The sequence below is a fragment of the Accipiter gentilis genome, chromosome 7, assembly GCF_929443795.1.
Source record: "Accipiter gentilis chromosome 7, bAccGen1.1, whole genome shotgun sequence".
NCBI lineage: Eukaryota > Metazoa > Chordata > Aves > Accipitriformes > Accipitridae > Astur > Astur gentilis.
The window spans coordinates 7,610,436-7,637,938 of NC_064886.1; the positions used below are offsets into that span (position 1 = coordinate 7,610,436).

General features: G+C 40.3%; 2 protein-coding genes across 9 annotated transcripts in view; one reads left to right on the top strand and one right to left on the bottom strand.

Moving 5' to 3' along the window:
- TXNRD2 (thioredoxin reductase 2) overlaps positions 1–631 on the bottom strand; it is a 36,543-nt gene extending 35,912 nt beyond the window's left edge. For 2 of the 3 annotated variants that reach the window (XM_049805432.1, XM_049805431.1), the window contains exon 1: positions 486–630. In XM_049805432.1, coding sequence (XP_049661389.1) covers positions 486–555 — 70 coding nt within the window. In that variant the 5' untranslated portion in view covers positions 556–630. Of the gene's footprint in view, positions 1–485 lie in introns of all 3 variants that reach the window. The other variant, XR_007506688.1, reaches the window with a different exon arrangement.
- On the top strand, positions 552–27,503 carry COMT (catechol-O-methyltransferase). Of its 6 annotated transcripts, XM_049805436.1 has the most exons (6): positions 6,853–7,048; positions 8,377–8,461; positions 18,858–19,140; positions 20,908–21,101; positions 23,082–23,213; positions 25,791–27,502. In XM_049805436.1, the coding sequence occupies exons 3-6, from the start codon at positions 18,858–18,860 to the stop codon at positions 25,968–25,970; spliced, it is 789 nt and encodes a 262-aa protein (XP_049661393.1). In that variant the 5' UTR covers positions 6,853–7,048; positions 8,377–8,461; the 3' UTR covers positions 25,971–27,502. The 6 variants fall into 6 exon arrangements, with proteins under 6 accessions (XP_049661397.1, XP_049661396.1, XP_049661391.1 ...); XM_049805440.1 differs by lacking the exons at positions 6,853–7,048; positions 8,377–8,461 and adding an exon at positions 552–643 and having other exon boundaries at positions 25,791–27,503; XM_049805439.1 differs by lacking the exons at positions 6,853–7,048; positions 8,377–8,461 and adding an exon at positions 696–1,326 and having other exon boundaries at positions 25,791–27,503.

A 27,503-nucleotide genomic window follows, 5' to 3' on the forward strand; every position in this document is an offset into this window, starting at 1 on the left:
GCTTTTCTTGGCAGTTATGGGCGGGCAGTTGGATTGTGAAGCATGATACCCCGCAGGTCGTTGCAGTTAAGCCTGGAGGAAAGGTTTGGCTGCCTCTCGGGCTGCCCCGGTACCTCTCCAGAAAGCCCCACCTCAGGGGCGCAGGAGGCTTTTCCCACTTCACAGCCACCTGCGGCCGGGGACTCCCTCAGCAACACAGGGGCCGAGGGACGGGCTCCGAGAGAGGCACCGAGGCGGGGGTGGCTCCGAAAGCCGTTATGGATGGAGGCAGCCCGCCAACCCTCCTCGCCTCGGCCGCTGAGGGAGGAGAGCGGCGCCGCCGGGGCGGGCGGCGGTCTCCGGTCCCCACAGCGGTCGCCCAAGGAAGGCTTCGGCGGGCCTCTCCCCGCCGTGCAGGTGGTAGGATGGGCTCGGGAGATCCTCCCCAGGCGCTTTCAGCGGAGGCGCTGCCTCTGCCAGGCCCGAGCCCAGAGGGCACCCCATACCTGAGAGGGCTCGTACTGTACGGCACAGCCCCGACACTCCCAGGAGACGCCTCCGCCATAGCGCCGCCATGCTGTACGGCAAAGGGCCTCCGCGCCCGCCCAGGACCCCTGCGAGGTGGCCGAGCAGCGCCTGAGCGGAGGGCGGCAACGCCGGGCAGGTGAGGGCGGCGGAGCCCCGTGAAGGCGGTGGGATGAAGGGGCGCGCGGGCCGCCGCGTCGCGGGTGCGAGCACGACGCCCGCCCTCGGCGCAGACCTGAGGGGAGGCTGCCGCTTCCCGCCCGGAGAGAACGCACGCCCTGCGCCGGGAGCTCCCGGCTTCTGGAGCCGCTGCGAAGCCGCGAGAGGCCGATTCAGAAGGCGGGCACAGACTCTGGCGTTAGAGAGGCGCGTTTGCCTTAAAACCGGGCGCTTGGAAGGGACACCCCCCCCCCACGCGTTGCTTGACTGGCTTCTCCCCGAGGTGCTGCTGCAAAAGGGGTTCAGGAGAGGCCTTTAGGGAAAGAAGAGGATCGCCACGAGTGCCCAGAACCTTGACTGCTACTCAGAGCCCTGTTCTTTCCCCTCTAAAACTGCACGTCCCTTTGTAACAGACGCGGTGAGAGGCCGGCTGCCACAGCCCCTTCCAAAGGTGCAGTGCGCAGACTGTAAGTTAAAAACCTCTGAGAAGGTGGTTTGAATAAAACCTCTCCCTTCCATGAGGTATTACAGGCAACAGGGGATGTTGCTTCGGATTCCTGTGGCTAAGATATATTCAGCGTTGAGAGCAGGCGCTAGGGACTCGGGTCGGAGAGAAGAGGGCTTCCTCAACCAAAATGGTGGAGCGTGGCACATGCTACACAGGTCAGTGAACTAGACCAGCACAAACAGCTTTAACACATGGTTTGACTGTGGTGGTATGGATACCTGCACGGGACGACCTGTCGGAGCACCTCCGATAGCTGTTTCACAGACTTCGGTAGCGTTTCCTATCCCTGTGCCACATGCCAGTTATTGATTAAACAAGGGTGATGCTGCTGACCTACTTCGGATGGGAGTTGTGAGAGTTATTAATGCCTGTAATGTATTCTGGCAGCCTAAGGTAAAAGGCCTCAAAGTAGGCACTGATCAAAACAATACCACAGGGAACAAGTTCTTTCTCATTCAGAAGTGCTGGCTCTTGGCCTTTACTGAAGCACTGTAGTGACCCTGCAGGCTGCTGGATGTAGCGAGTCGTATGTGATAAATACCACCATAGCCAAATCAGAGTTTGGGTCAAAGAATCAGCTGCTTTTACTTGGGGAGAGGGAGCTGGCAACAGGAAAAATGTTTTGGGTAGTGGTCGTTCAGCTGGTTCCGGAGCAAGGGCCTGGCTCACAAGGGGGCAGCATCCAACAATTTTGTTTCAGAAGCCATCGATCATCTACAATTGAGGAAAAATGGCAGGAAATTAAAATACTCAGAAGAAAGTTTTGCAGAACAAACATCACCTCCTCTGTAGGTCTGATTAATTTTTTTCACTCCATTAATGTTTGAAAATACATGAAACAGGAATTACTATCACTTTAGTAAATGGACTGACAACTTGTCTAGTATCACTGCTGTTAAAAACAACAACAAAAAAGGTAAACCCCCCTCTCCGTTGCCTCCTGCAGCACTAATCCATAAATCACTAGAAAGATTCTTACCCACTGCAGCAGCAGTAGAAATACATGACTAGAGCATACTGAGAGGCCTTTGAATTAAAGAAACTGCAAGCGTGTTCAGATACTAATCTTTTATGCTTTTCAGGTGCGTGCATGCAAGGTTGTTTTAGCTGTTCATTTTAGCCACTATCCTGAATTGAATCAGGCAGTGTTGAGCATATGCTCTTCACACAGCATTTAGTTCAGATGCATAGGATGAAGGATAGAATTAAATTTCCCCAAACACAAAACAAGTTAATTTGAAGAAATGTCCCTGCCAGCATTATGGTATTTTGCTAATAAGGAAAGGCCTTAAATGTAGCAAAGCTGTTGGTAGAAAACATTACCTTTAAACAGCACCTACAGTGGCAATTTAGGAAAGAATTGATAAATTTGGAGTAATGCTTCTAAACTCTTCTTAGGATAGGATCTTGACCAAGTGCCCATTGTAACAGCCAAACTGTACATTAGCATTACTGATTGCTTTCATTATTTTAGAGCTCGGAGTCTAAGTGAACCACAGCCTACGCAGCACTGGTGAGATTGTAGCTTCTTTTAGATGTTTGTGTTTTCCTAAACACATCATCACACAACTTCTCTTTTCTAGCTTGAAAGTGAGTCAGTTGCTTTCACTTGGCATCCTTCTTAAATCATCTGGGAACCAGAACTATCCATAGCTGCTGCTGTGCCACTGGCAGCCTGTGTGAAGCTGGGGTGTCACCAGCCCTCTGACTGTATCTCACAGCTAATGATAAAGCACAGTGCAATTCCACAGGCTAAGGCTTCCCCATCAGGACTGCTATCTTCAGAAGAAAGTACAAAGCCTGTGTAATGCCACTCTGCTTGTTTTTGCACATTCTCACAAGCTTGATCGCTGAGAACGGTAGAGGCAAATATCAGCAATGAGGAGTAGGGTTTGCCCATGGTGACAATATCAATAAGAGGAGTAGCTGCTGATATTTGCTGCAGTCAGCACTGAGTAGATGTGTCTGCACTACACTTCAAAAATCTTTCTTAGGGACGAAAGACAGATTCTAGTTATCAGGTGTGGCTTCTGCTGAGTGTTTGGCTCATCTCCTATAGCTTTCTATTCTCTTACTTTAATTCTTTTGTCGTTAGCATTAAGCTGATCAGAATAATTAGTGATATAAGTTTTTTTACATATATATAAAATATATATCTTAATTTCTTTTAAGAAAGCAAGCATTAAGTCCTTTAGTGGCAAATACATTCTAGTATCGGGAATCATTTACATGAAGCATTGTGTTTCTGCAGTGAAAGCATATTTTGTCAGAACATGGGATTAAAAAAAAACTTCTTACAAGATAGCTATCAGACTTAACATATTTCTACAGAATTTTGTCAGTTGTAGCGAGTCATATTTAAAGTAATAAATTAACTTAATACATTAGATGTGGTTTGGTTTATTTCCAGGGGAAGGTGTTTATTCAATGTACTGTAAACAGTGTGGTATTAAAAGGGCAAAGGAAACACCACTGTAATACGTTTCAGAAATGTATATAAATCCATTCAACAAAAGTAGAGGTTTTGTAAGGCATGAATTGGTTCTGTTAATGGACAGGCTTTCTCTTTTTGAATTTATTGTAAGGACAGCTTGGAATTCTGTACTCTTTTTTTCTTCATATGAAATACTTTTTGTTACATTTATTAATGGCTTACGTAAATTCTTCCTCATGAAGAGAACCAGGACCAACTACCTTTTTTACCTAACATTTTAGAAATTTGACTTTTCAAACATCTTCATGTCTTTCCTGTTTTTCTGGCATGGTTTGCTTTATGTCTTATGTTCCCAGATTAGTGACCTGGCAGGGTGGGGGAAAGAAGAGATGTGTCAGATACCATCTTTGGAAGTCATAACTTGTTTCTTTTTTAGTGGGTGGGGTTGTAAATGGATTATATCAAAGGTTGCATTTTGTGGCATGACCTAACTAATAATTTACAGAAGTGTCAGTGAACTGTAGTGGATCACTGGTTGAACTATGAGGTCTCTGCATGAGGTAGGACTTTTTGGTTTCTTAACATCTCTCTTGTGATTGATTGTACTCTTTTTTCTTTTTTCTTGTTGTTCCTCTGCTACTGTGTAGCATGGTGTCCTTAGCATTAAAGAGGAAGGAGGAGGGAAAGAAAAAGCATGTTGGAAGAAAGGCATGTCAAATGGTGAATACAAAAGTGGAAATGGTGACATAGTCCTTGGCAACTGAGAGAACCATATCCCAGAGCTACTAAAAGGACGGAATAAATGGTAGCAGGGGAGGGGTGGTTACCAGTCTTTTTTCAAAGCAAGGTAAAACCTTCTCATGATTCAAATTGCTAAATATATGGATAGCATTCTAACATGGGGGTTATGCTGACAAGTGAGGACCCTTGTTTGAAGACAGATCCTGAACAAACCAGAGAAGTATTTTTACCACTTTCATTTGAGGCTTCTTAACTGGCTTGTGTAGCAAGAATTTTCTAATACTACTTTTTGCTGGCTATTGCTTCACATTGGCATGAAGGAATCTGTGGGTGTTTGCTTACAGTCAAACTGTGCTGTACTTTTCTGCATTTTTTATATCTGCTTTTAAGAGCTTTGACAAATCCATCTTTAGGAGAGTTAAAAGTCAAACTGATAAGGGAAGAAAAGGACTAATTTTGGTTTATGAGATTGAGGTGCTGATCAGATTTCCATGCAAAGTCTAGTAAGTTTACAACATCTTGTTAAGGTGGGACAAATATATCCCATTACCTAATAATTTTTTTATGTAAGGTCTGTAAATGTATCTAAACAAACTACATCATTGAAAAAGCTAAGAAAAGTACACATAGGACAAAATTACTCTAAATCAGGTCATACTTTAAATTCCATTTAAAAATGTAATTCTGAAAGAAAACCAACCATTCTAATATTTGCTAGGTGCCCCAAAAGGACATCCTGTTACAAAGAATACATCCTTTGGCTAACAATGTTTCCTCTACTGAAAATATTTGTGTGGTTCATAAACCAACAAAAATGCTTTAACATTTCAGTTTTGTTGCAATTTCTCCCTTTGTTTGCTTTTTTTTTTTTATTTTCAGAAATTCGTCTGAGTAGGACTCGTTGTTGAGAATTTAATCTATGCCATTTTATTCCTTCCTTCCTTAACATAGAATCTTCTGTTCATAGTTTGTCCTAAATAACTGGTTGATTGCAAATGAGGGGAAAAAACCAGCAGAGACAAATGAAGCTTCAAGTAACACAAGTTCTTGACTTCATTCAAATGCTTCAACATACATATATTACCAAAAAAGCGAGGGGAGAAAAGACAGATCAGACTTAACTGAGTTTCAAAGTTTTCATGAGGAGTTATAGTCTTAGAAAGCAGGAAGGTTTTTTTTGGTCTACATGATGACATTTTAAGATGCACAGTAAACACAAAATAGTCTAACTGCTTGTATAATCTGTTAAATGTTAGAGTACAACTTTGCTGGCCATCTTTCTTCTCTTTTAGCTGTTTCCTATTTTAGATATCTCCAGGCAGTTTCCTGATTCATACATGAGTGGTGCTTCCTTTTTCAAAATTCCACTGTTGCATGTTTCTCAGCAAGAGAAACTAATTTGACTGTTGAAAACAGCAAATTCACATAAAAGAAAATCCCTCCTGCTATTCTGAAAATGCAAGCTCAAAAGAATTTTCTTCCACTCCGTGTTTCACATAATCTGTGGGGTTTATGATAATGTGCTCGCTCTCCTGTCTCTCTTTGTTTAGGCTTTTAAAAACCAGTCTTTGGCCAGGATTATTAGAAGAAGGGAATGCCATTTGTTGTTATGCCAGGCATGGATTTACTTAGAAAGCTTTAGCTCCGTGCTATGCACAGCAAGTGGGAATAGCACTGCCACATTGCATCATGTGATTGCAGCTGTATAGCCTCCATTTGCAATTGGGAGCTCTGTACATGAGCAAGTCTACTCAAGTTTGTGCATACAGATCTGAGCTTAACCCTGTTAAACTGTCAGAGTGAGTCAGTCTGCACTAGCCAGTTGCTCTGACCTGTTGCTATTCATGTGATGTTGCTGCCTGGCTAAGACATCCTGGGTTTACATCTTCCCATAGGTGTGCCCTGTGAATGCAGTATCCTGACATTCTGCAATACCAAATCCATCTTTTAAGATCTTGTCTCTATGTAAAAATTGTATTACACCAATACATTTGTAGCTTTCCACAGTTCTCTAACCTGGATGTATTAATATCAGGGTAAATTTTTACTAAGACACAAGTATCATTACAAGGATAAGTCATGTGACTAGTGTATAAATGTATGCACTCTGGAGTTTGTAGCATTGTTATTATGTTAATGAAAACTTACAAAAATATCCATATCTATATAGGCCCTGTCTTGGGCAAAAAAGTAAATTAAAGAAAGGCATAAGCCAATGTCTAACAGTCTACCAAAGAAACTTCTGTTGGAGAAGAAAATATTCCATAATAACGTATTACAAGATTTCTTTTAACTTGTGAACAACTTACATTATCACACAGTTTGGGTGGTTTAACTGATTGAACCTCTGGCTTTATCTAATTTGCAGTTACTGCCATTCACCATTCTGACTTATGTAATGACATATCTAGACAACAGAAAGGGTTACTTTGCAGGCATAGCCTTTATCATACAAGTAAACAGTTGTGGGCAGGCAGAAGCAAGTTTGCTCCTCCCATGCTTCTAGACTGAAGAATATGATCCAGCTCAAAGTTAGAAGTCCTTTAGAAGTGTTGTCATGGGATGCTGCTCAATCTGTTAAGTCTTGGCACTAATTTACGCTGCTGAGCAGAAGCTGGGCTGATACCACCCACCAGTTCACAACTAGCTATAGTTAACTGCAAGGACATCTCCAAAGAATAGCTGTATGCTTACAGAACCAGGTCAGTGCATAGAAGAAGTTTTACTAGTTTAAGCTCTTTTCTCCACAGCCTAGCAGTAGAAGAAATTCTCAGTTAATTTTAACTGTGGGTGGCATCAGGGAATGTACAGATATAACCTGTCATGCTTTCACAGTCAGCTTTTTACCAGACAGGAAATTACTGTCACTGAAGCTGGAGTGCAGTATTGCTTATTTCATTCTTTGTTCTGCTTGATGTCTGGATTATAAGAAAATATTTGTTGAGTGAAAGGTCTGTTATATGTGGAAGGGATACTTCAAAGTTATTCTGTATTGACATTGGGTACTATGCTATATTGCAGGGTCTTAGTTATGTTTTGTTTAGAGTTACTAAAACCACTTTGATCTTCACCTACCTCTTTTTTCCACAATTCTTTATTCAATCCATCCACTTAAAATTTTTTATTCTTCTCTTGTCATGCTCTTAGGTAGTCTCTAATTCTTTCAAGGACTTCCCCCTCATGTGGCAAAGCCTGTTTTCAGTTCTTCACCTCCTGTTTCTGCCACATTTGATACAAACTCTTTCTTCGAATCTTTAAAAAGTTCCTAGGCTAGAGCTTCAAACACTAGACTAGGTCTGAGTTTTGTAGTGAGAATACAGCAGAGAACTACTACCACGTTATGTTTGAGTTTTGGTTTTTCTTATTATTTTCTTTTATGGTGCAATTTAATTGCAGCTTGATTATATTGTTTCTACCTCAAAGGAAACAATAACAATGCAGACAGTCAAGCCAAGAACAAGTTTTATTAGAATAAGCCTCTTCTTTTATCTTAGGGCTGTTTGTAGCAGAATATTTTTCCAACTAGAAGCTATAGAAATTCCAGTATACTATTTATAATGTATTGACTGCACCTCCTCCTACTAGTTGCTGTTAAGCAATTTGCTATACATGCCTCCCCTCCCTCCAGCAGCACTCTGTATTTAACCCACATGCCTAGTTCTTGTTTCTACGACTTCTGCACTGGCTGTAGCATGCCACGTCTGAGCTGAAAAAACAAACTAAATCCCTTGGGCCAAATTCATTCCTGGAGTTGCTTGATTGAACACAGTGCATTTACACTGAGCACAGATTTGGCTCATACCTGACTTTGTCAGCATTCACTGTGCTGTAACTAAGTAACAAGAACACTGTCATTAAGGGACAGATGAATAGCTTTCTCAAAGATTATTAGAGCACTGAGTACCTTTAAGGAGTGCAGAAATATGTGAAAGGAGGAGTTGGGGAAAAGGACACCGCTCCTTTTAGAGTCTGTGTAACAGAACTGATAAGCTATTCCTGTGATGTGATCGAATGTGACTGAATACTGCAGGCTCTTGGACTCTTATTCTATAAAATCCACATCAGAGCAGCACAGAAAAAGATCGGAGGGAACAGCTTCTGCTGTACTGAGAAAGGTACATATTTATATTTTCTTATTCCTCAGACTTGACATGATTTGTTATCTTAGATAATGTCACTATTTTAAACAGTGGTGAATACGAAAGAAACGGTGTTTTTCACATTCTGACTGGTACTCATTGTCAGGAAGCCAGTCCGTGGGCAGCAGCAGCTTTCACAGAGAGAATAGGACATATTTGTGTGTAATGTATTTGTACTGTATTGTAAACCTTGACAGTTGAGAGAAGTGAGATGAGATAACCCCGACTAAATTGAGAATGTAATTTATGGCTATAAGTATGCTGGAATTTGGTACTCATTTGTATTCAAGAAAAAGCTGAATGGAAGTCAAGCTTCAGTTCAGTCATATTTGTCTGAATAGCTGCTTTTATAAATGTGTTGCTGCAGCTGTGTTTTACAGGGATTTTCTTTCTCAAGAGGGAGTTCTGCTACAGCAAAATGTCTGTGAAGAACAGACAAAAAGCTAGTACTTTTGCTTGCTAGCCCTGTTGCTGCTTATCGAGTACCTTTTACTGGTGCCCTTTACAGATATTCTTTACCTTCTGTCCTTTAAAAACAAACTCATATTTACCAATACTGTCATCCATATGTCATACCAGTGATCTCCATAAACAACCTATACTTAATCTCTCTACTTAAGCTTACCTTTTTCTGCTTACTCAGCCATGGACTCCTCTAACAAAGCCCTCAGGTTCAGAATCTCATGCATTTGCACAGCACTGCAGTATTTAAATGCAAGAGAAAAATTTTCTGATTTACAGCTTTAGTTTCCATCAGTGGAAAAACAGTTTAAGCACATTAACACTGCAAACAATTTACTTGTCACTCAAGTTTAGCAGTATTTCTTAGCAGCCTGGAGCTGGTATCAGGTTTATCTCTGCCAGTCCCACACTGTTGTCTTTCAGCATTCCTTCAGGATCACTCGAATTAGAACTGACTGGGAATTTTCTGAAAAAACATAATTTTGGCAGCAGTTGTTGGAACAAGATCTTAATATGTGAGGCCATCCATACCAGTTTCGCTAAAACTCTCTCAGGAGAGATTTCTCAGAAGGCACTTTCTAGCTAAAGTAAGAGATACTCTATGCCCACTCCAGCTACTTTTCTGGGGAGAGGCATTTGGTCAGGATTTGAGACCAAGGTCTTGTGCCCTGCTCCGTCTCAGTTAGGCTGCCTCTTACCGCGCAGTGCTTTGGGTACCTGCTGTGCTGTGGTGGATCCCACCTTGCCTGGCCTGTTAGAGCTGTTCATTTCCATAGAAATAAGCCATCCTTTCAGCAGCGATTTCCTTCCTACTCTTTCACATTCCTCAGTAGGGGGTCCTCACTACCAAGTTTCAGTCATGCACTCCCCCTGGTCTGAGGAGCAGCTTGTGGAGAGCCGAGAGCTGTGCTGGGAGAGACAGATTTACACTAGATTAGCCGGTAGCCTTGGAAGCAGGGCAGTAGCACGCAGTGGGGATTTGGGACATTGAGGATTGAGCCCTTGATCTTTGTGATATAAAGAGAGAATGTGAAATAGGTCTGTCACAGGTGATTATACTGAGGGCAACTAGCCATTTTGGTCTTTCCTCTTCCAGCCCTTTCTCCCTACCTTCATTTGGGACAAAATCATTCAATTGGAGCTTGTTTTATCCCCCTGAGGAACGTGAAAGTCTCAGCTGAGAAAACTTTTTACAGGCCAGCTCCTAGTGTACAGGGCAGACCACTTTCTGCTTTTAGCAGTCCACTGCCTCCCAGGTGGGATTTGTACAGTTCAGCTGAGCTACGCCAACCACTGGCCTCAAGCGCTAGTATGAATAGTACAAACGCATCTGGAGTTCTGGAGTGGGAATAAGGACTGTTAGAAACAAATGCTTCCTAGAGGTACCTGAAAGGATCTTATTCCTGAAAAGCTGTGTTTGCTCAAGTAAAGTGCATTATCCTTTAAGAATTGCCTCACCTCAAACTCTGGCTTTAATTGTGCAGTGTGTTCACTAGGCCAGTCTGGACCAGAACACTACAGATCCATATGGACCTGCTTGTTGAATGGAAATGAGGCTTGTCTGTGTGGGCAGTTTATTCTGAAGTCGGCTCTTCTTTATGGGGCACATAAACCATTATATAAACCTTTTCCTTTGGGTGATAGCACTGGATATCACAGAAAATGGCTACTGTGAAGGGAGTTTTGAGTGGGTAGCAATTATCTGAATTAAAATCTATCTGGGGAGAATGGATTTAAACAACCTTATGAAGCATAGTTGGTGGGGCTCCCTAGTAGGCAATAGGCAGTTTTCTGTTCTTTTCTTTTCATTCAGTAAGAAGTATTTGTTTCCTTTCAACCTGAGAAGAGGGAAAAAGAAAAGACAAAAGGCTTAGGGGGAAAAAAAAAAGTCAGAACTTTGTATTTATAGAAGTCTGAATTTTTGTAGTCATGGTAGTGAAGCTAAACTGTAGTAATTTGGAAAAACCTAGGAAGAGGGAAATTTAGATTTCACGCAAGAAGTATGTAGTGAAAAATTATGTAAAGTCTGTTCAGCTTGTTTTCATGATGTCAGTGGAAAATCTGAATGTCAAACTCCCAGGCTAAGTTCCTGTTGAAACACAAGCTATTCACATTTGGCAATATGCTGATTATTCCTCACAGTGTTGCACTCATTTGAAAATACATAAACAATAATGAAAAAATAGGAGGTAAAAAAAATTTTTTTTGACCTTTAAAAGTACTAAAATATGAAGCTGTTGAATTGTGTTGCCTACAGCAACAGGATACAATATGTTTGGCAGAAGTTAGTTTAGACTTTCTGACCAAAAATCTCTGCCTTTTTTTGCTCTGGGAAAAGATCAGGAAAAGCAAAATGTTACAAAACAGAGACTGCCTCATTTGCGACAGCATAGGACACAGAGTCAGGAACTCCTGTCCCAGTCATGGCACAGCACAGATCTCCAGCCTAGTGCAGAGCAACAGACATTGTTAAAATATGTGTAGAAATGTGTTGACTCTTCTGCATTGTTTTCACAATGTTTCTTAAACAGCTAATATATCCTTGCTGATATGCAAATCCTCTACATACTTTAGTGCATGAGAAACTTAAAAGCATAATTTCAGCAAAAGCTTTTAAAGAGTTTGAACTTAAAACATTTTTAAACCTTTTCTAATAATAGAGGGTACACCTACCTCCTTCACACAGGTACATGTATGGGAGGGTTTAATCTCTTAATTTTTATGGCCTTTGTAAAAAAGCTCTAGAAAATTGTTTGCATTATAACATTTTTCTCTCTGCAGACTTAACAGCAGTGTCTTTGCAATGAGTTAAGCCCTGTTGTCCCCTGGCACTCTACTATTGTAGACCATTTCTATTATCCTCAATACCATCAGACCGATGGAGAGATTCTTCTGTGAAAAAAGGTTGAATGGTATAAATTTACCAAACACTCCCCATTCACCAGGTTATGTGAGCTAATAAAGTCTAAATTGGATTCTAAACCCTTTAGCATTAGAATGCTGAAGTACTGTCTGGATGCTTGGAGGGTCACAATAAACTCTTAAACAACCAACCAGTACTTGGCAGTTAGATTAAATGCAAGAAAAATTATAGCAAGATTGGATGCAACATCATCTTTCCTCAAAGGCCTGATTTGTCAGCAGGTTGAAATCATTTAAGGAAAGTGTTTGAAGCACTGTTTGTCTCCACATTTTCCCTGTTGTCCATAAACTCAAGAATAATAATGTCACATAGGCATTTGCTGTCTTGGTATCCCAAAATTGATCTCTTTAGTTAATGCAGATAAAATCACTTTGCCTTTCCTCAGGACTTTTCTGACGAAGATTAATTCAGCTTTACAACAACTTGAAAGTTACAGAGGTAGCAGTAACTTTAATTTACTCTTGTGGCAACAAAGATGTAGGTAAGGCAGCTCACCCAAGATCAGATCAGAAAAATATTGCCAAAATGAGACTCAAACCTAAGTCCCCTGACTCAGGATCACAAAGTTTACTCTCATTCCAGTCCTGGAGTATAGCAGTCTAATGTATATGCTGTCTTTATAAAAGAGATTTTTTTTTTGTGATTATATTTAGGACTTCATTTTCAGTACAAAGCAAATCATTATCAGTTTATCCAAGCTAAAATTGTAATGAGAGGTTCTGTAATTAGGCTTATAAGGATTCACCTTGAACAGAAAAGTGTTCTATCCAACAGTTTTCAACCTCCCAAGTATTTTAATACCTGTCATCTCTTATTGTTGCATCTGTAGGAAATGAGGTCTTGTTAATTACTTATATTGTGATGAACTAAGCTTCAGAATAGTTAAATAATCAACTTTGATTCTTTTTTAATCCACTGAGTGTGGAGCTCACGAAGACATAGGTTCTTATTAAAGGTGCTTACTTTCAACATGTTTATTTTTCTTCTCAGTAAATATCAGTTTTTAGCTGAGGGAGGTTGTTTTGGAATCTGAGAGAGAAACAGTAGCAATCAGTAGTTTAGATCAAATCTCCATACACCTTCCTCTAACAGTGTTTTGAAAACTTCATACAGTTTTTATGAAACACTAAGAAAAATCTCAATTTAAATTCATCTGGTTACTCAGAGTTACCTTAAAAGTTGATGTTACTAATTGTTCAAATCCTTATTTTTTCACTTCAGGGAGTTCTAAGACCAATTATTTTTTAACAGTACATGGAAAAATTTACTAGAAGGACTGATAAATAGCCTTAGTGAAAGATCCTTATTGTAACCCTTGGTGAAATATCTGGAGTCACCTGTACAAGAATAAAGAAAAGGATGTATTGCTTTGTGCTCCATCACATGGGCATTTTTATGTTTTCAGAAAAACTGGTGCTCATATAATAGTAAGGGGGTAGTGAATCCCCTAATTTAACAACTACTGCTATAATAATAGATCCCTAAGGCTGAGCCAGTCTCTTGAAGTTTCTTTTGTAGCCGTTGGAAGGACTTGGGTATTTTATCTTCAGGGGCAGATAAGTTGGGGCAGCAGATTCCCACAATTTGTGTTTGCTTCTCTTTTTGAAAGTGTCTTTTTAAATCTCTGTAAACTGAAACAGAGGTACTCCCATTCAAATGCTGATTGTTTGATTATGGTTTGCATCAGGGGAAAACTGCTGAACTGCATTGTCAAGTTATGATTTGGTCTTATGAAACCTGCCAAAATGAGTAAGATTACATGCATAAGAAAATAACCCAGTGCTTTAGAAAGACTCGTCAGTAGTTTGACAGGTTTGGGCATGAAATTTTAATATGTTTTCTTTTAAACTCTGTCTTCTCAAAAGCAGATTTAGTGATACGTGTTATTCATTCGTTTCCATAATGTTATCCCTCCAGTTTTCTGTTTATTCTGTTGCTGAATTTTTCATTTTGCCTGCTATTTTCCACTTTAAATTTTAGCTTTCAAAGAGAAGGCTTACTTTATCATGGTGTTTCTAATGCACAGAAGAAGTTGCAGTGTTAACTTGTGTATTTGGAACCTCAGTACAAGCATTAAATAGTAAGAGTGACTGCCTTGTAATAAGCGGTTATGGGAAACTTGACTATTTGCAAGTTCAGTTTTATTGCATATTTAATGAATCCCATGAATCCACATTAAAGCTAAAATTACAGTTGCATTTTCTAAAGCTGTCATAACATGACTGTCTCTTAGGTAGTGGTAGTTTTAAATTGGTTGAATTATGCACTTAATTTTCATATCAAATATTTTCCAGCTAAGAATATGAAAGCAATTACCTATTTTGGTACAGATTCCCCCCCTGCCCCCCGGGTGCATGACCATCACCAATGCATCTTGCTCTAGGCAGGCTACATTTACAGCCTACTGCTATCACTGAATTTATTTTCACATCTAAGAAGACAGAAATTAAGAGGGACAAACTTTGTAAAAGAAACTGTGTTTAAAAAAAAAGGAAAAGAAAAGAAAAACAAGATATGTCTGTTTTTCTCCTTTTAACTTATCTGGAAAGTTGTTTTAAGGATAATTGTCTCCTAAAGGAGCTCTGCCAAGAACAACCCATACTACCAGCTTATGAAGGCACTGGGGTCTTATACAGCAATAATGATGATAATAATAATAATAATAATAAAAAAAACCCAATAGTTGAAAAAAATTCCTTGCTACAGCAAAACCAGGTGCACTTGTCTAGGAATGGAAAAAAAGGAGCATGTACTATATAAGTTTTTGCTACCTGTGAGCAACCTCTAAGGATCTGTGGAGGTAGGTGGGCTCTGCTGTTACGTATGGTAGCATTCATGTGTGACTCAGAAGTGCAAAGGTCTAACTGAGGCACTGTAAGAAATGGATCCCTCCTCTGAGCACTTGATCGTAGAAATAGCCAAGCTGAATTGCTTCCTTGCTTAAGTTTTAGATCTAAGACCATCCCCAAATCACACAGACATTTGAGCTTAACTTTATAGCTTGTTTTGTCTTCTTGACACATATGTTACACAAAACATGTGAACAAACCAATGCTAACGGCCACTCATAACTCTAGATCCAAAGAGACACGAAGAGAAATGCAGGTCAGTATTTTGTCTTCAGAGGGGATTCTTGGGTAAACTTGAAGCAGGAAGATTTCATAGCTGAAGATCCAAAATTTGTTTTCCATGTGGCCCAGCAGAACTATCAGTTGTTGCCCTTCCAGACAAGCTAAAGGGCTGTCAGCCTGCTCATGCTTTTGCATAAGGAATGGCTAGAAGAGATAGAAGGCTATGGCTATCTGCGTGGTTTAGAAGCATATCCCACTTTAGACCTTTTTGTCAAGCTAGTTGCATCTTGGTATCAAATTGTCACACTGCAGTACCTGCCATGGGTGGCAGCAGCCTAAACGCAATCTATGCCTTTGAAAAGATAGGGCATGTACATCTCAAACAAGGTGTTTTTTTCTGCACAAAGTGCATTCTTAAAACAACAAAATATTTAAAAGGATATTGCTGTCCAAGTAAGGATGAGAGTAAAGTATTTATTTGTTTGAGATCAGCTGAAGTTACTAAAAATCAGCAGGTCTAATCTGAGTGCTTTTCTCTGCTTTGGCTAACAGAGATACATTAAGAAATAACATTTCACAGGCTGCAGACAATGAAGAAGCTGTATTTGTTTACTGCATGGGCTTTTGAGCATGTGATGTCTTGTAATTCTGGTGTATAAAGCCTGTAGCAGTGTGGGAAAATAAGACAATGGAAATCTGGTTTGCTGATACCTTTCCATGCCTGGGAAACAATATGAAAATGGAGGAGCAGGATTTTATTGTCAAGCAGGTCCTTTTTGTTAAGGTCCAAAAAAGAAGTCTCAGCATTCCTGGAGGACAGGGAGTAGGGCTGAGTTCGCCTACAGATGCTCTCTCTCCCTGTTTTGAGAAATCTCACCAAATGGTCTCGTATCTATGCTAAGCACTAAAGGAGGATATCTTTTCCTTAAAAAATACACCACCTAGTTTATCCGGCAGCTATCATCCATTTTTGCTGTCCCAACAGATCTTTGAAGGGCAGCCCCAAACACGCTGGCAGAATCTATTAGTGCCAAAGCAACAGCCTGTGGCAAGTTGTACTCAGAGTATGCCAAAGTATCCATTGTAACCAGAGGATTATGTCTGGCAGTAGTCTGAAATAATTCTGAATGCAAGCAGTCTTCAGTTCTAGAGGGACCTGAATATGGTTGGACTGCCACCAAGTGAGTCACTGGCACGCAGGGCTCACATGGTTTCCCTTGTCCAAAGGCAGGGAGGTTAGACACCTGCTGGCATCAGTAAATGGTTTCTGGGCTCCATCCATTCACTGCAGTTCAGAATAATTACTTCTCAACTATGTCAGTAATCCAAATCCATCAACAATGACCATAAAATCAACTAAGCCATGAAAGCCAAGTGAAGACAAGCCAAGTGAAGCCAGAGAGATATTTTTCTGATAAACCAATGATATATAGCCCAATCCAACTTCTCAGTGGACAGATGTATTGGGTTTGTGTGGCAAGGTTTGGGGGGGGAGGGGAGCGGTTATAGGGGTGGCTTCTGTGAGAAGCTGCTAGAAGCTTCCCCTAAGTCTGAGCCAATGCCAGCCAGCTCTAAGACGGACCCGCCGCAGGCCAAGGCTGAGCCAATCAGTGACAGTGGTAGTGCCTCTGTGATAACATTTAAGAATGGAAAAAAGTGGGGGGCCAGGCCTTGATGATTCTGTTGAGGTAAAGCAGCAGGTTCTTATTAGCTAGAAAACAAAATTCAGAAATCATGTGCTAATGATGCTCGTGAGTCCTGAAAGGAAGTATCTCAGGTCAGACTTTGCAAGAAGAACATTAAACGTAAGCATTGACATTGGTAAATACTTAAAAGCAGGAGAAATAGGCTTTTATCTGCTCCAAACAAATCATACTTGCTGTGCAACTAAGTGGATGGGTGAACAAACATCAGCTGTACTGTAGGTTGAGCATATCTCCATGGAAACTCAGTCATCTTCTGAACTCAAAATGTGTTCTGCATAATGACTGAAAACTTAAGGCAGTGGGATAGATTTTTTCCCATGTGTAATGTGTATGTGCCAAGTCCCACTACAGAATGGAGGTCTAACCACCCATAAAATTTAGGATTTCCCTGGGACAATTTTGGGGGAAACAAACAAAAAAGGGAAGCAAGAACAGGTAGGAAGAGATCTGGGGGAATATTTGGCTAATCATATAGACCCTTTACCTCTGGTCTTGGGCAACTAGGCAAAACTTTTGAGGATGTTGTAGTGCCTGTTGGACCAATGCTTTTGCTGAACTTCAGGTAGGTGGAACATTAATACAAGTGCAAGTGGAAACTGTTCACTGTTTTTAGCAAGCTCGGAGAGGAAGAGACTTAATAGAAAGAATCAGAGACTAGAAAGAGTTGAGCGTCATGTTCTGTAAAAATAACAGTTTAAAAACCAGTGCAACTCAAGCCAGCCTGCAGAGGTTAAGAAATTGATTCTGAATTGTTTAGACCTGTGTTCAAATGACTAATTAGACTTAAAGAACAAATGAACTTGGCATTCATTCATCCCGATACTAACTAGAGCACATTCTAACCTGTGGTCTCCTCCCAGAGTTAAGCTGTCAGCCCCTGCTTGTGGGAAGCAGAGGTGGAAAAGTGGAGGTGTTATAAGCTACATCATCAGGAATGAGGTGTGTTTTGGGTTGTACATGCAGAGAACCCTCAGGCAAATCACAACCCTTAGTTTGGCACCCTCTCAAAGGCTGAATCAATTCCTTAACTTTAAGAACTCCTTCCTTATCAGATCTTTTGTGCTGTGACTCCTGCATGGAACTAAGTGCACCTTTCTCTATACTAACTTGTCAGAAATCCATCAGAGTAAATGGCTTTGATGGGATTTATTGCTTGAGCTGTACAGGGTGACATGCATCCCATCTGTTGAGCTTTATGTTCAGATGCCCTTAACTCTCAAACAGAAACACACCACCCATGCTGCACACACATAAGCACCTCTAGCTATGACACTGAATTTCAGGGGGACAATAGGCACAATCCCATCAGATAATTTGAGCTGGCCCAGCAGATAAGTACATTGTACTTTTTTGTTACATCTGTTCAATCTTATGAGCCTGGGCTCTTCTCTGATTCAGGGATTCAGTTTTAGGTTTTTATAACCAGTGAGAAAACATCCCTACTTTATAAAAGGAAGCGTATCTCATTCTCAAAAGTATCAGATTGATGGCTCATGTCAAAGGTTTTATAAGCAGGAAAAAGGCTACTGTCTTCTGTAAACCATTCCACCTTGGTACCTGTGCTGCAGGCTCTGAAAGAAAGGAGGCAGGCTGAGTCCTACTGAAACAGCAAGCTCAGCTTCTCTGCAGACCATGCAAGAAGGGCAGGTGCTAGCAAAGAGGTCTGCGTGCAAGGTAGTAACTTAGGACCTGTAGACTGATATGAAAAAGAATGTTACCTAACAGTGCCCAGTTTCTGCTGATACCGTGCTCAAAATTGAAGGGTGACATTCCATATTTTCTTACCAAGGCCAGCTTAGAAGTTTCCGAATGCTCAAAAATTAGGAGAGTGGGTTCACATGCAGGCTCTAATTTAAGATTTTAAATCCTCTGAAAAATGGTTAGAACAGCTTTGATGCTGAGAGGCTCCTTGTGCAGTGGCATGCTTGAAGCCAGGACTGAGCAGCTGTGTGGGGGAAGGGACCAGAGCATTAAATAAAGCCACTTGTTGACTGCCTGTAAAATTGACTTCTAAAGGGTGTGCCACAGAGCACCATCCATTATCAAGTGACAGAGAGTAATTTTCAGCTACTCTGGACAATATCATAATTAAACTCTGTGTGTTCCTGTTCAGTACAGTTGGTTGTGAGTTATTCAGCTTAATATTTACAAAAAGGATAGCTCTCTCCCGTGCCACCTTAACCCTGGGCTGTTTTTCTCTTTCCTTCCAGATGCTGGAGAGCTCTTCAGTCCTTTTGTTCATTGTCTTCATCCTGCTTTTCGTTTTGCTGGTGTTTGTGGTGCTCATCAGGAAAAACGGCACTGCAGCCCTTATCTGGAATGAAATAATCCGGGAGAAAATAACCAATTTCATCATGAATCAGAGCAAAGAACAGAGGATTTTAAATTTCGTGCTGCAGAATGCAGTCCGAGGAGACCCCTGTAGTGTGCTGGACACTATAGATAAGTACTGCTCCCAGAAAGAGTGGGCCATGAATGTGGGCGATGAGAAAGGTAATTGCAGCAGGGATCAGCACTTGAAAGATCCTTCAAGACTAGCATAGTATAGGACATCTTATTGTATATCACGTGGTAACTTCCATTTGCCGTCCCCCCAAAAAAAGCGGCAACAGCCTTGTGGTCAGCAGAGTAGTTCTGTAAACAGTAATGCATGCTTGTGCAGATAGATATCTTTGAGGAGGGGTATCCAGTGAGTAATCCAGGAAGTCAGAGGACCAAATCTGGGTTTGTATGTTGTGTACATTGCAAGTATGTAAGCAGAGGGTAACAGTATATGGGAAAACTATAGGGTTGTGTTATACTGCAGTTCCTATACAGGGTGGCCTTAAGACATAATTCATTATGTTAAGTACTTTCAGATCCTTAACCAAAAGATAGTAAATTGAAAAAAGAAGTATTTTAAACTCTCTGAATTTTGTATATGCAACCATACATTACAAGTTACTGCTGGGGGGAGAAATCCTACCCATGTAGTACCCAAAAGCAGCTATCAGGCATTGTTGCTGCTTAGCAAGTAAATGTTCTTGCCTCCTAAAGGAAAATATGTGGACAAAATATTTTTTTCTTAGCTACATAAAAGTGACAATCTTCAAAATACTGTAATGGAAAAATGTTAACATGGTCCCTTATGAATTCAACACAAAAGTACCTCTTGCTGGGAAATTGCAGGGGAAGTTTGCTTCATCTGGGATTATCATGGCTAATGAAATACAACTGTAAGCATTGTAATAAAAATGCTTCCCTGTCATGGGTACATTTTGTGAAACTAGCTCTTCTGCATACCAGGCTGGGATGCTTAGGGCAACAGAACAGTAGGTGGTGGCTGAGTAGGAATTCTTAAAGCTCTAAACTTTGATCATTTGGGATTATATTCTTAAGACTTTCACTCTAGTTTTGCTCTGACAAGATGACATTTCCTCAGATGAGAGCCATCAAAGTTATTGCATCTTTAGCGCCTAAGATTTTGAGAGTGACCACATGATCTCAAGATGCAAGCATCATCATACTATTCATAAACAAGTGACACTCAGGAAAATATGTAATGAAATGCGTATATACATTGAAAAATTCCATGGCTCAGTGTAAAATCCCTTCAAATACTTTTTCAGATTAGTTATCAAGTTTCTAGCCATACAAGTAAGAAGAGACAGTTTTCTCACAAATAAACCCTTTCCTTCAGAAGGACTGAATATAGTATATTGTCATTTCTTTTGGGGAACATTTTTTTGTTGTTAACAATTGACTAATGTTTTCTATCCAAATATTTTGCAACTTTATAACTATAGACTTTTATTTTTCCCTTTAAAAATGAGTATTTAGGATAAGAAATTTTGTATCAGACTGCTGCATGTAACATTTGCAACAAATATGAGCACTCAGAATTCAGGAGTTACATGTTTCACAAATATGGCCAGTTTCTGCAATAAGTTCTTGGAAAAAACACTGCGTTTTTCCCTTGTAACACTATAAATATTTTAGTTAATTCAGGCACTTCCTTACTCAGAAGGGTTTATATTGTGAAGCTAAGTAAGATTATTTTTTTTTAGTTGAAAGTTTGCATTTTGAAACTTAGAATATCCATGATCAACTTAATCACGGATAAGCCAATTTGCAAAGGATACAGTATATATCAACCCTTAATTTTTTAATGTCCTGAGCAACTTAGTACATGGACATTGTAAGTTTCTTGTCACTAATTTGCTCTTCTGTTTGTGAACCAGTTTGATTTTGTCAAAGTTAACCTATTTCCATTTTATTCAGGTTTAATTTTAGACAAGACAGTGGAAGAGGCCAACCCATCAGTTGCACTTGAGCTGGGAACATACTGTGGCTACTCAGCAGTTAGGATTGCTCGGCTACTGAAGGCAGGAGCTTATCTTCTCACTGTGGAGTTCAACCCAGAATTTGCTGCTATAGCTAAACAGATGATTGAGTTTGCTGGAGTACAAGATAAGGTAAATACCATTTGTCTCTGATTGGTACGAGGAAGCAATACATAGAGAGTGGGACTTTATCTATAGAAACAACAATAATAGGTTTAAATTTGTCTTTTACTTGTCAAGCAAATACGGCACCCTAAGTGTTTGGGAACTTGCACAGTTTAACCATCAGGCTTGACAGCAGGGAAAAGCTACCAGTGTCCATGCAGAGGACCAAGGTTGTCTGCTCTTTTGTATATACAGTTCAAGTGAGCTAAATTTGTTAGCATCAGTCAGGTGTCCAAGTACGATGCAGACCCAGCTGGGAGTCACGGTAGAGTTTGAGGTTTATCAAGATGTGTGAATGACCAAAACAATCAGGGTTGTTCGCCAGAGTTCTTTGCTATGTGTGTCAGGATGAAGATTCAGAGGGGCAAGACCAGAAACAATCATATATATCCATATCTCCTTAACATTTTGAAAGCATTTAGACTTCATCTTCCAATTTGGTCTCTTCACTATTCACTGGTAAGTACAGTAGGCAGGCCATTTGCTGAGAGCTATTTTCAAAACACATAGTGACTCTAAGAATAATACAGACCTGGAGGGAGGCTCCGGAGTCACTTATTTCACTTATTATAGTCACAGGACATCAGCACGCACAGTTTTTCGTAAAATTAGTAACCACTATTGCAAAACTGGTTAGATTTACTGCCATTATTGAACTAAAAGACTACCCCACAGATTCCTGCTCCTGATAATCAGAAGCCTATGATTTCTGTCCAACATTTATTCATAGACATTTTGTATTTTTTTTCTTGCACTCACAGTCCTCACTAATTTAACTAGCTCCGGGCCTAGTTACAGTCCCTGACCTCTCACAGCAGTACAGCTGAGGACTTCACTATGTTACCTCCCAAAAACTAAACAAGAATATTGGTTTTCTATATATAAATTGAAAGGTTCAAATCAGTGTCAAGATTGAGTACAACAGAAAACTGAACCATAGTCTAATTTATTACAAAAGCTCACAAGAAGCAGTTGTATTATGTGCTATGGACTTCAGAGGAGACGTACTTACCCAAATCTAGTTGGTCACAATATATATACCTAAATTTTGTGCAATCTGATGTGTCTTGACTCTCTGTACAGTTGGTTGAGATGCAGGTATTTCCAGTCTATAATCCATCTCAGCCCAAGGCAGACATCTACAGCAGGCCAGGGGATTCATGCCTAAGAAGTACCTGTCTATTCAACTAGACAACTCCCTTCAACATAGATGATAAAACTAGAAGAAATCAATCCCAACATGAGATCTTCTAATGCGTTTAACTTCTTGAAGAGAACCTGAAGTACTAGTGACACCTAAAATTGCATTTTCCCCATCTGATTTAATCTCCTGATCAGCTATGAGTCATAAACCAGAGAGATTTCCTTGCCATTTTTTCCCTCTGCTCACAGTATATGGCGCTTGCTTAACAAATCAATGTGCAGCAGCTTCTTTCAGTTTAACAGTATTTATGCCAATAAACCCGTGAAGAAGATGTAATAGCGTCTGTCCTGCCTCCTCCCTCTACTGGACATACCAATTCTACATACTGTAGCCTCCAGCGTTGTTCTAAACTAACCTGTTCTCTGTATTTTTTCCTTCCCTTGTACTACAAGATTCAACTGAGATGTAACTAAAAAAGTAATTAAAAGTATTGTTTTCAACAGGAGATTCCCATGTTACCAGTAAAGAATCACATTATCCAACAGAAACAACGGGTCACTTTTTCTGCTATTATTAAAAAAACCCAAACCCACAAAACCACCCAAGCCCATATTTTGGAACGTAACTGAGTTGATTTGTCAAAAAGAAAAAATTACACTTGATCTAGCTCTATGAAGTAATTAAACTGAGGCAATATTGAGCTATAATCAGGATCGCTGATGTCGAGCCACAATTTAAAATAAGCTAGAGGCATGTGCTTTTTCTTAATGGTTCACAATTCATCAGATGGATTTGCATTTCAGGTAAAACTCCTAGAAGGCCCTTCAGAGGAAATAATCCCCCAGCTGAAGAAAAAATATGAAGTGGATACTCTGGATTTTGTCTTTCTAGACCACTGGAAAGACAGGTACACACCAGACACCATCCTACTTCAGGTCAGTTTGCACAATTCCAGTCTTAAAAGTAAAGTCGCAAATGCCTTGATGTCTATGAGGTCTATATTCTTTATGAAGGACCTCATCCTCTGTAAAATGAAGAATGGTAGCCAAAATAGCAACCTTACAAGAAAAGAGGATTTGCGGGACAGGATCCCAAACTTTTGTCAGGGACAGTTGCTAACGCTACATAGCTCAGGACTTGGCAAATACTGTTGAACCATTTTGTTTCCTGAACAAACGGGTCTGCAGTAGAAATCCCAGCTGGCGGAGTACATGGTCTGGGTCTTATACTCCCTAGAAGGAGTGTCTGCATGCATAGTCACTAACTGGAACACCTGACCCCAAAACATCCTCATCCTCAGAGCAGGTGAGACTTAGGACCTGCATATCCCAGCTCCACCTCTCTAATTTCCTCGGTACTCCTTTTTTCACATGGGTCTGTGGTGCCAGCAGAGCCTTTTGATGAAATCTTATTTGGGTAGCACAGCTGGGTATCACCTTTCTGGGACTCTTTAAACCACCTTATTAATTGACTGCAAAGCAACCTTTGGAGGAGTGTGGACTGCCCCAGTCAGGCACTTGCTAGGGAAGTGCTGTGCAACTCTACCTCCAGCCCTGAATGTGGAAAAATTATGTTCATTTCTTCCCAACCCACCTTAACCATTACTGTTAGCATTACAAAACAAGTTGGCTGTAACAGCAGCAGGCAATGATAAGTGAGGTAACTACTACAGGACTTCTCAATAGGAAGGTATTTTCAAGTGTTAAATAACTGAGATTCACAACATCTGTATCTATCAGCACAGCATATACAGATACTCTCCTAGCTTTGGAGCTGCAGGCTGATAAAATTTTCTACAACTGCCTAACTATTTGTATGGAAGTGTCATTTTTCAATTATTTTCTTCGAAAAATAAATACACTTTTTTTGAGGCTGCCTCTTACATTGAGAACCTGCCAACTTCTTCTTGACCCCTGCTTGAGGACTACGACATTATTTTCTCATCCAGGTTCCCCTGTTTTTTTTAATTTCAGCCCTGTCTTCCAGATAGCTGTTTGAAAGGAAATTTGTTTGGGGTTATGAAGAGCCAGTATTGAATTTACACAGCAGTAGCGGAAGAAAATGTTCCCTCGCTACAGTTATTTTGTACCCAGAGAATGTTTTCTTTTTAACTGGCTTTGTAAGGATGACTGAGCTCTTTCCACTGGGAAGAGCTAGCGCATCCTTATCAGAGGGAGCTTAACCTTCACAACACAGCCAAAACAAACAGGTAGTTTAGTTCCATCGTAGTGGTCAGTCTGATGCAACTGTGACATAAAGTTGCTTTGCTTAAAAAACCCCAAAAATTAAGAGGAGAAAGATGAAGAAAAGATCTCCGTGGTTTCTCAGATGTTACAAACCTTCTAACATGCAATTTTGGCACATATTGAAATATGAATCGTGAATATGAAATATGTATATAAAATATTCAGATGAAATACATATTGAAAGTGGCCCAGACAGCATTCCTTTTCATGCACTTCTAGAAAAGCCTGACACAAAGAGCATCTGAAATCCTGATGACCAGTGGAAAATACAGCGTGTTGTCACTGGTAGGCTTCTATAAGCTGTGCAACAGACCAGAGAATATTTGCCATGTCTCTGAAGTGCTTCTACTGTGCTGACTGATGTTCAGTCACCAGAGGCAAGAGCAGCAAGCTAAACAACCTCCACAGCACATTCATCAACAGGACTTCTCTAATATACTGGGAGTGACAAAACCCACCCCATGTTTTGGCTGCAACTGCTGCCTGTAAACACAGGATAACAACCAGCCTGATTAACTACAGACTGTTTTAAAACAGCTGGTAAGTTCAGATAAGCAACTTCTACTAGACAAAAATACCAGTAAAAATTAGGTTTGTAGGTTTACTGAGGATAAACATTGCACTTGAAGTGAATCTTGCAAGTTAATTATGCCTTGTGGAAATTTGTCAGTGATCTTCATTGTGCACAAACCCTGCTTCATCCCCAGCTCTTGAACAAAGTGGCAGGAAGTTGTACAAGATTAAAGGAAAAAAAAGCACAGAAAATTTCTTTTATTCATTTAGTGGTTTTGGAGTTTGACCGAGACTACCAAAGCAAACTGGTACATGCCAGTCTCTCAGATGATGTTAAGAGCTACTGCAACATTTTAATGCAACAGTAAAGCCGTTTTCAAACATTAGGCAAGAGAGCCAAACCAAAACTGTCTTACTGATCATATAGACATAGTTGGAAACAATCTGAGCAGCAAACTGCACACTTCCACTGCACTTGATTTGCTATTTCAGAACCTGAATGACCCAACATGTTATCAGCATCTCCATCATTCTACTAATTGTGTTAACAGAAAAAGTCAGCTTATTAAACATGACCACAAAGGATCAGAATGTTACTCAGCTTCTCCCATGTCTTTTCTTCCCTTCAAATCCGTAGTACAATGGATTTTTGGATGCAGGCACTTGAGTATGACTTGGTTAACATGAAAGCACATTACATTCAAGCCAATGTCTGCTTAACAGCCACCATGAAGCAATTTCTCTTCTTTCTAGGAATGCAACTTGCTGAGGAAGGGCTCGGTTCTTCTGGCTGACAATATCATCTTCCCAGGAGCTCCAGAATTCCTTAACTATATCCGCAACAACCCCCATTTCCAATGCACTAACTACCCATCTCATCTGGAATATATGAAAGTGGTGGATGCTATGGAAAAGGCTGTATTTTTGGGATAAAGACAGCTATTAATACTCAACCTTTGTTTCAAATGACATAAATGCAACTGTACGGGTTAACTTGTCCATGCTTTAAATTTGTTGGGTTTTTTTTGTTGGGTTTTTTTTTTTTTTAATTTTATTTTGGAGCCTGTAATTAAAGCAAGCACTAGTGGAGATCATTGTAGGCCAGGTGGAAACCAAGGTCAGGACTAAGTAGGGTAACTGCTCAAAGGTCTGTTCCATTGTTTCACATAATTCAGCAAACCCAAGATGATGCACATTGCCTTGCTTTGACCAACACATCATTGAACAACACACTGTCATTTTGAGCTCAGACCCAAACAACTACAGTTTGGGCTTAGGGTAGGGCGGAGAAAGTCGCTGCAGCTTCTGAAGACTTGTGTCCCCAAGCTAAACTGAATAAGCATTATCAAGAGTGGAAAAAAGCATGCATGTTGCAAGAAAAGACCATTTCAGGAGCCCTGATTTTGCAAAATTACTAGCATGCCACTTAATGCAGTGAAGGCTCCTATGGCTATATCGGACATATTTTTGCATATTTACTGCAGAAGTTAATAATCTCTGTGCTAGAGAAAAGGGCATGCACTGAAAGAAGACTGACCTGTATATGATGAGAAAATAAAACAGAATTTTGCAGAAGATGAACAAATAAAATTATTAATCTGCCCATGCAGAGGTAAGGAAAACTGAAGTAGTAAATAGATTAAAATAAACACAGTAACAGACAGAAAACAAAAGGAGCAGGCTTTTTCAAAAAAAATCCACTGAAAATACATAATACCAGAGACCTTGAGAAAATGCTGTTTATCCCCTCATATTTACTCACCTCTCATTATGTTGTATATACATAGTGTGTGCTTTTTAGGGGCAGGGCAAGCTGCTTACTCTGAAGTACTATGTATGTTTAAGATGCTGTATAAAAATAAAGACCAGAGAATGGGTTTTGCCAGGTGGGTCTTACACAACCCGGTTAACCTCAGTGGTGTTAGCACTATGTGAATACTGAGGGTTGTCACTGAGAAGATACAAAGCCAAATCTGAAGTCTCTAACTCACCTGAACAATGCAAAAATCCACTGGCATTTCCTGGCATGTCCTGCTCTGATTATATAATGAGGCAATGGTTGCGTTTATAAATAAAAACTAAAAAACAATAGAGCAGGCACGTGACTTCCTTTGTTTCCCATAAATTCTGCACTGCACATGGGATTTCCAGCCTTGGAACAGCCACAGAAAGATACAACAGCTAAAAATCAGAGTGAAAATCAGGGATAACCATTCTCATCCTTCCCATTATGGACTCTTTCAGACCTGTTAATCAGCTTCTTCATTTTATCACTTCAGTAAGGTGGGCTATATGTACCCTGGCCTGTGTGCTGCAAAAAATCCACCACTGGGACACCAACAATGAGCGTAACAGAGAATGCCGCATAGTATAAAAGAAAACTAGAAGAGGCTAAGGTGACAGAGTCAGTTTAGAAATGGACCGAGCAAACCATGGTGACCCAGCCAGCTTGTAATGTGTCCATTT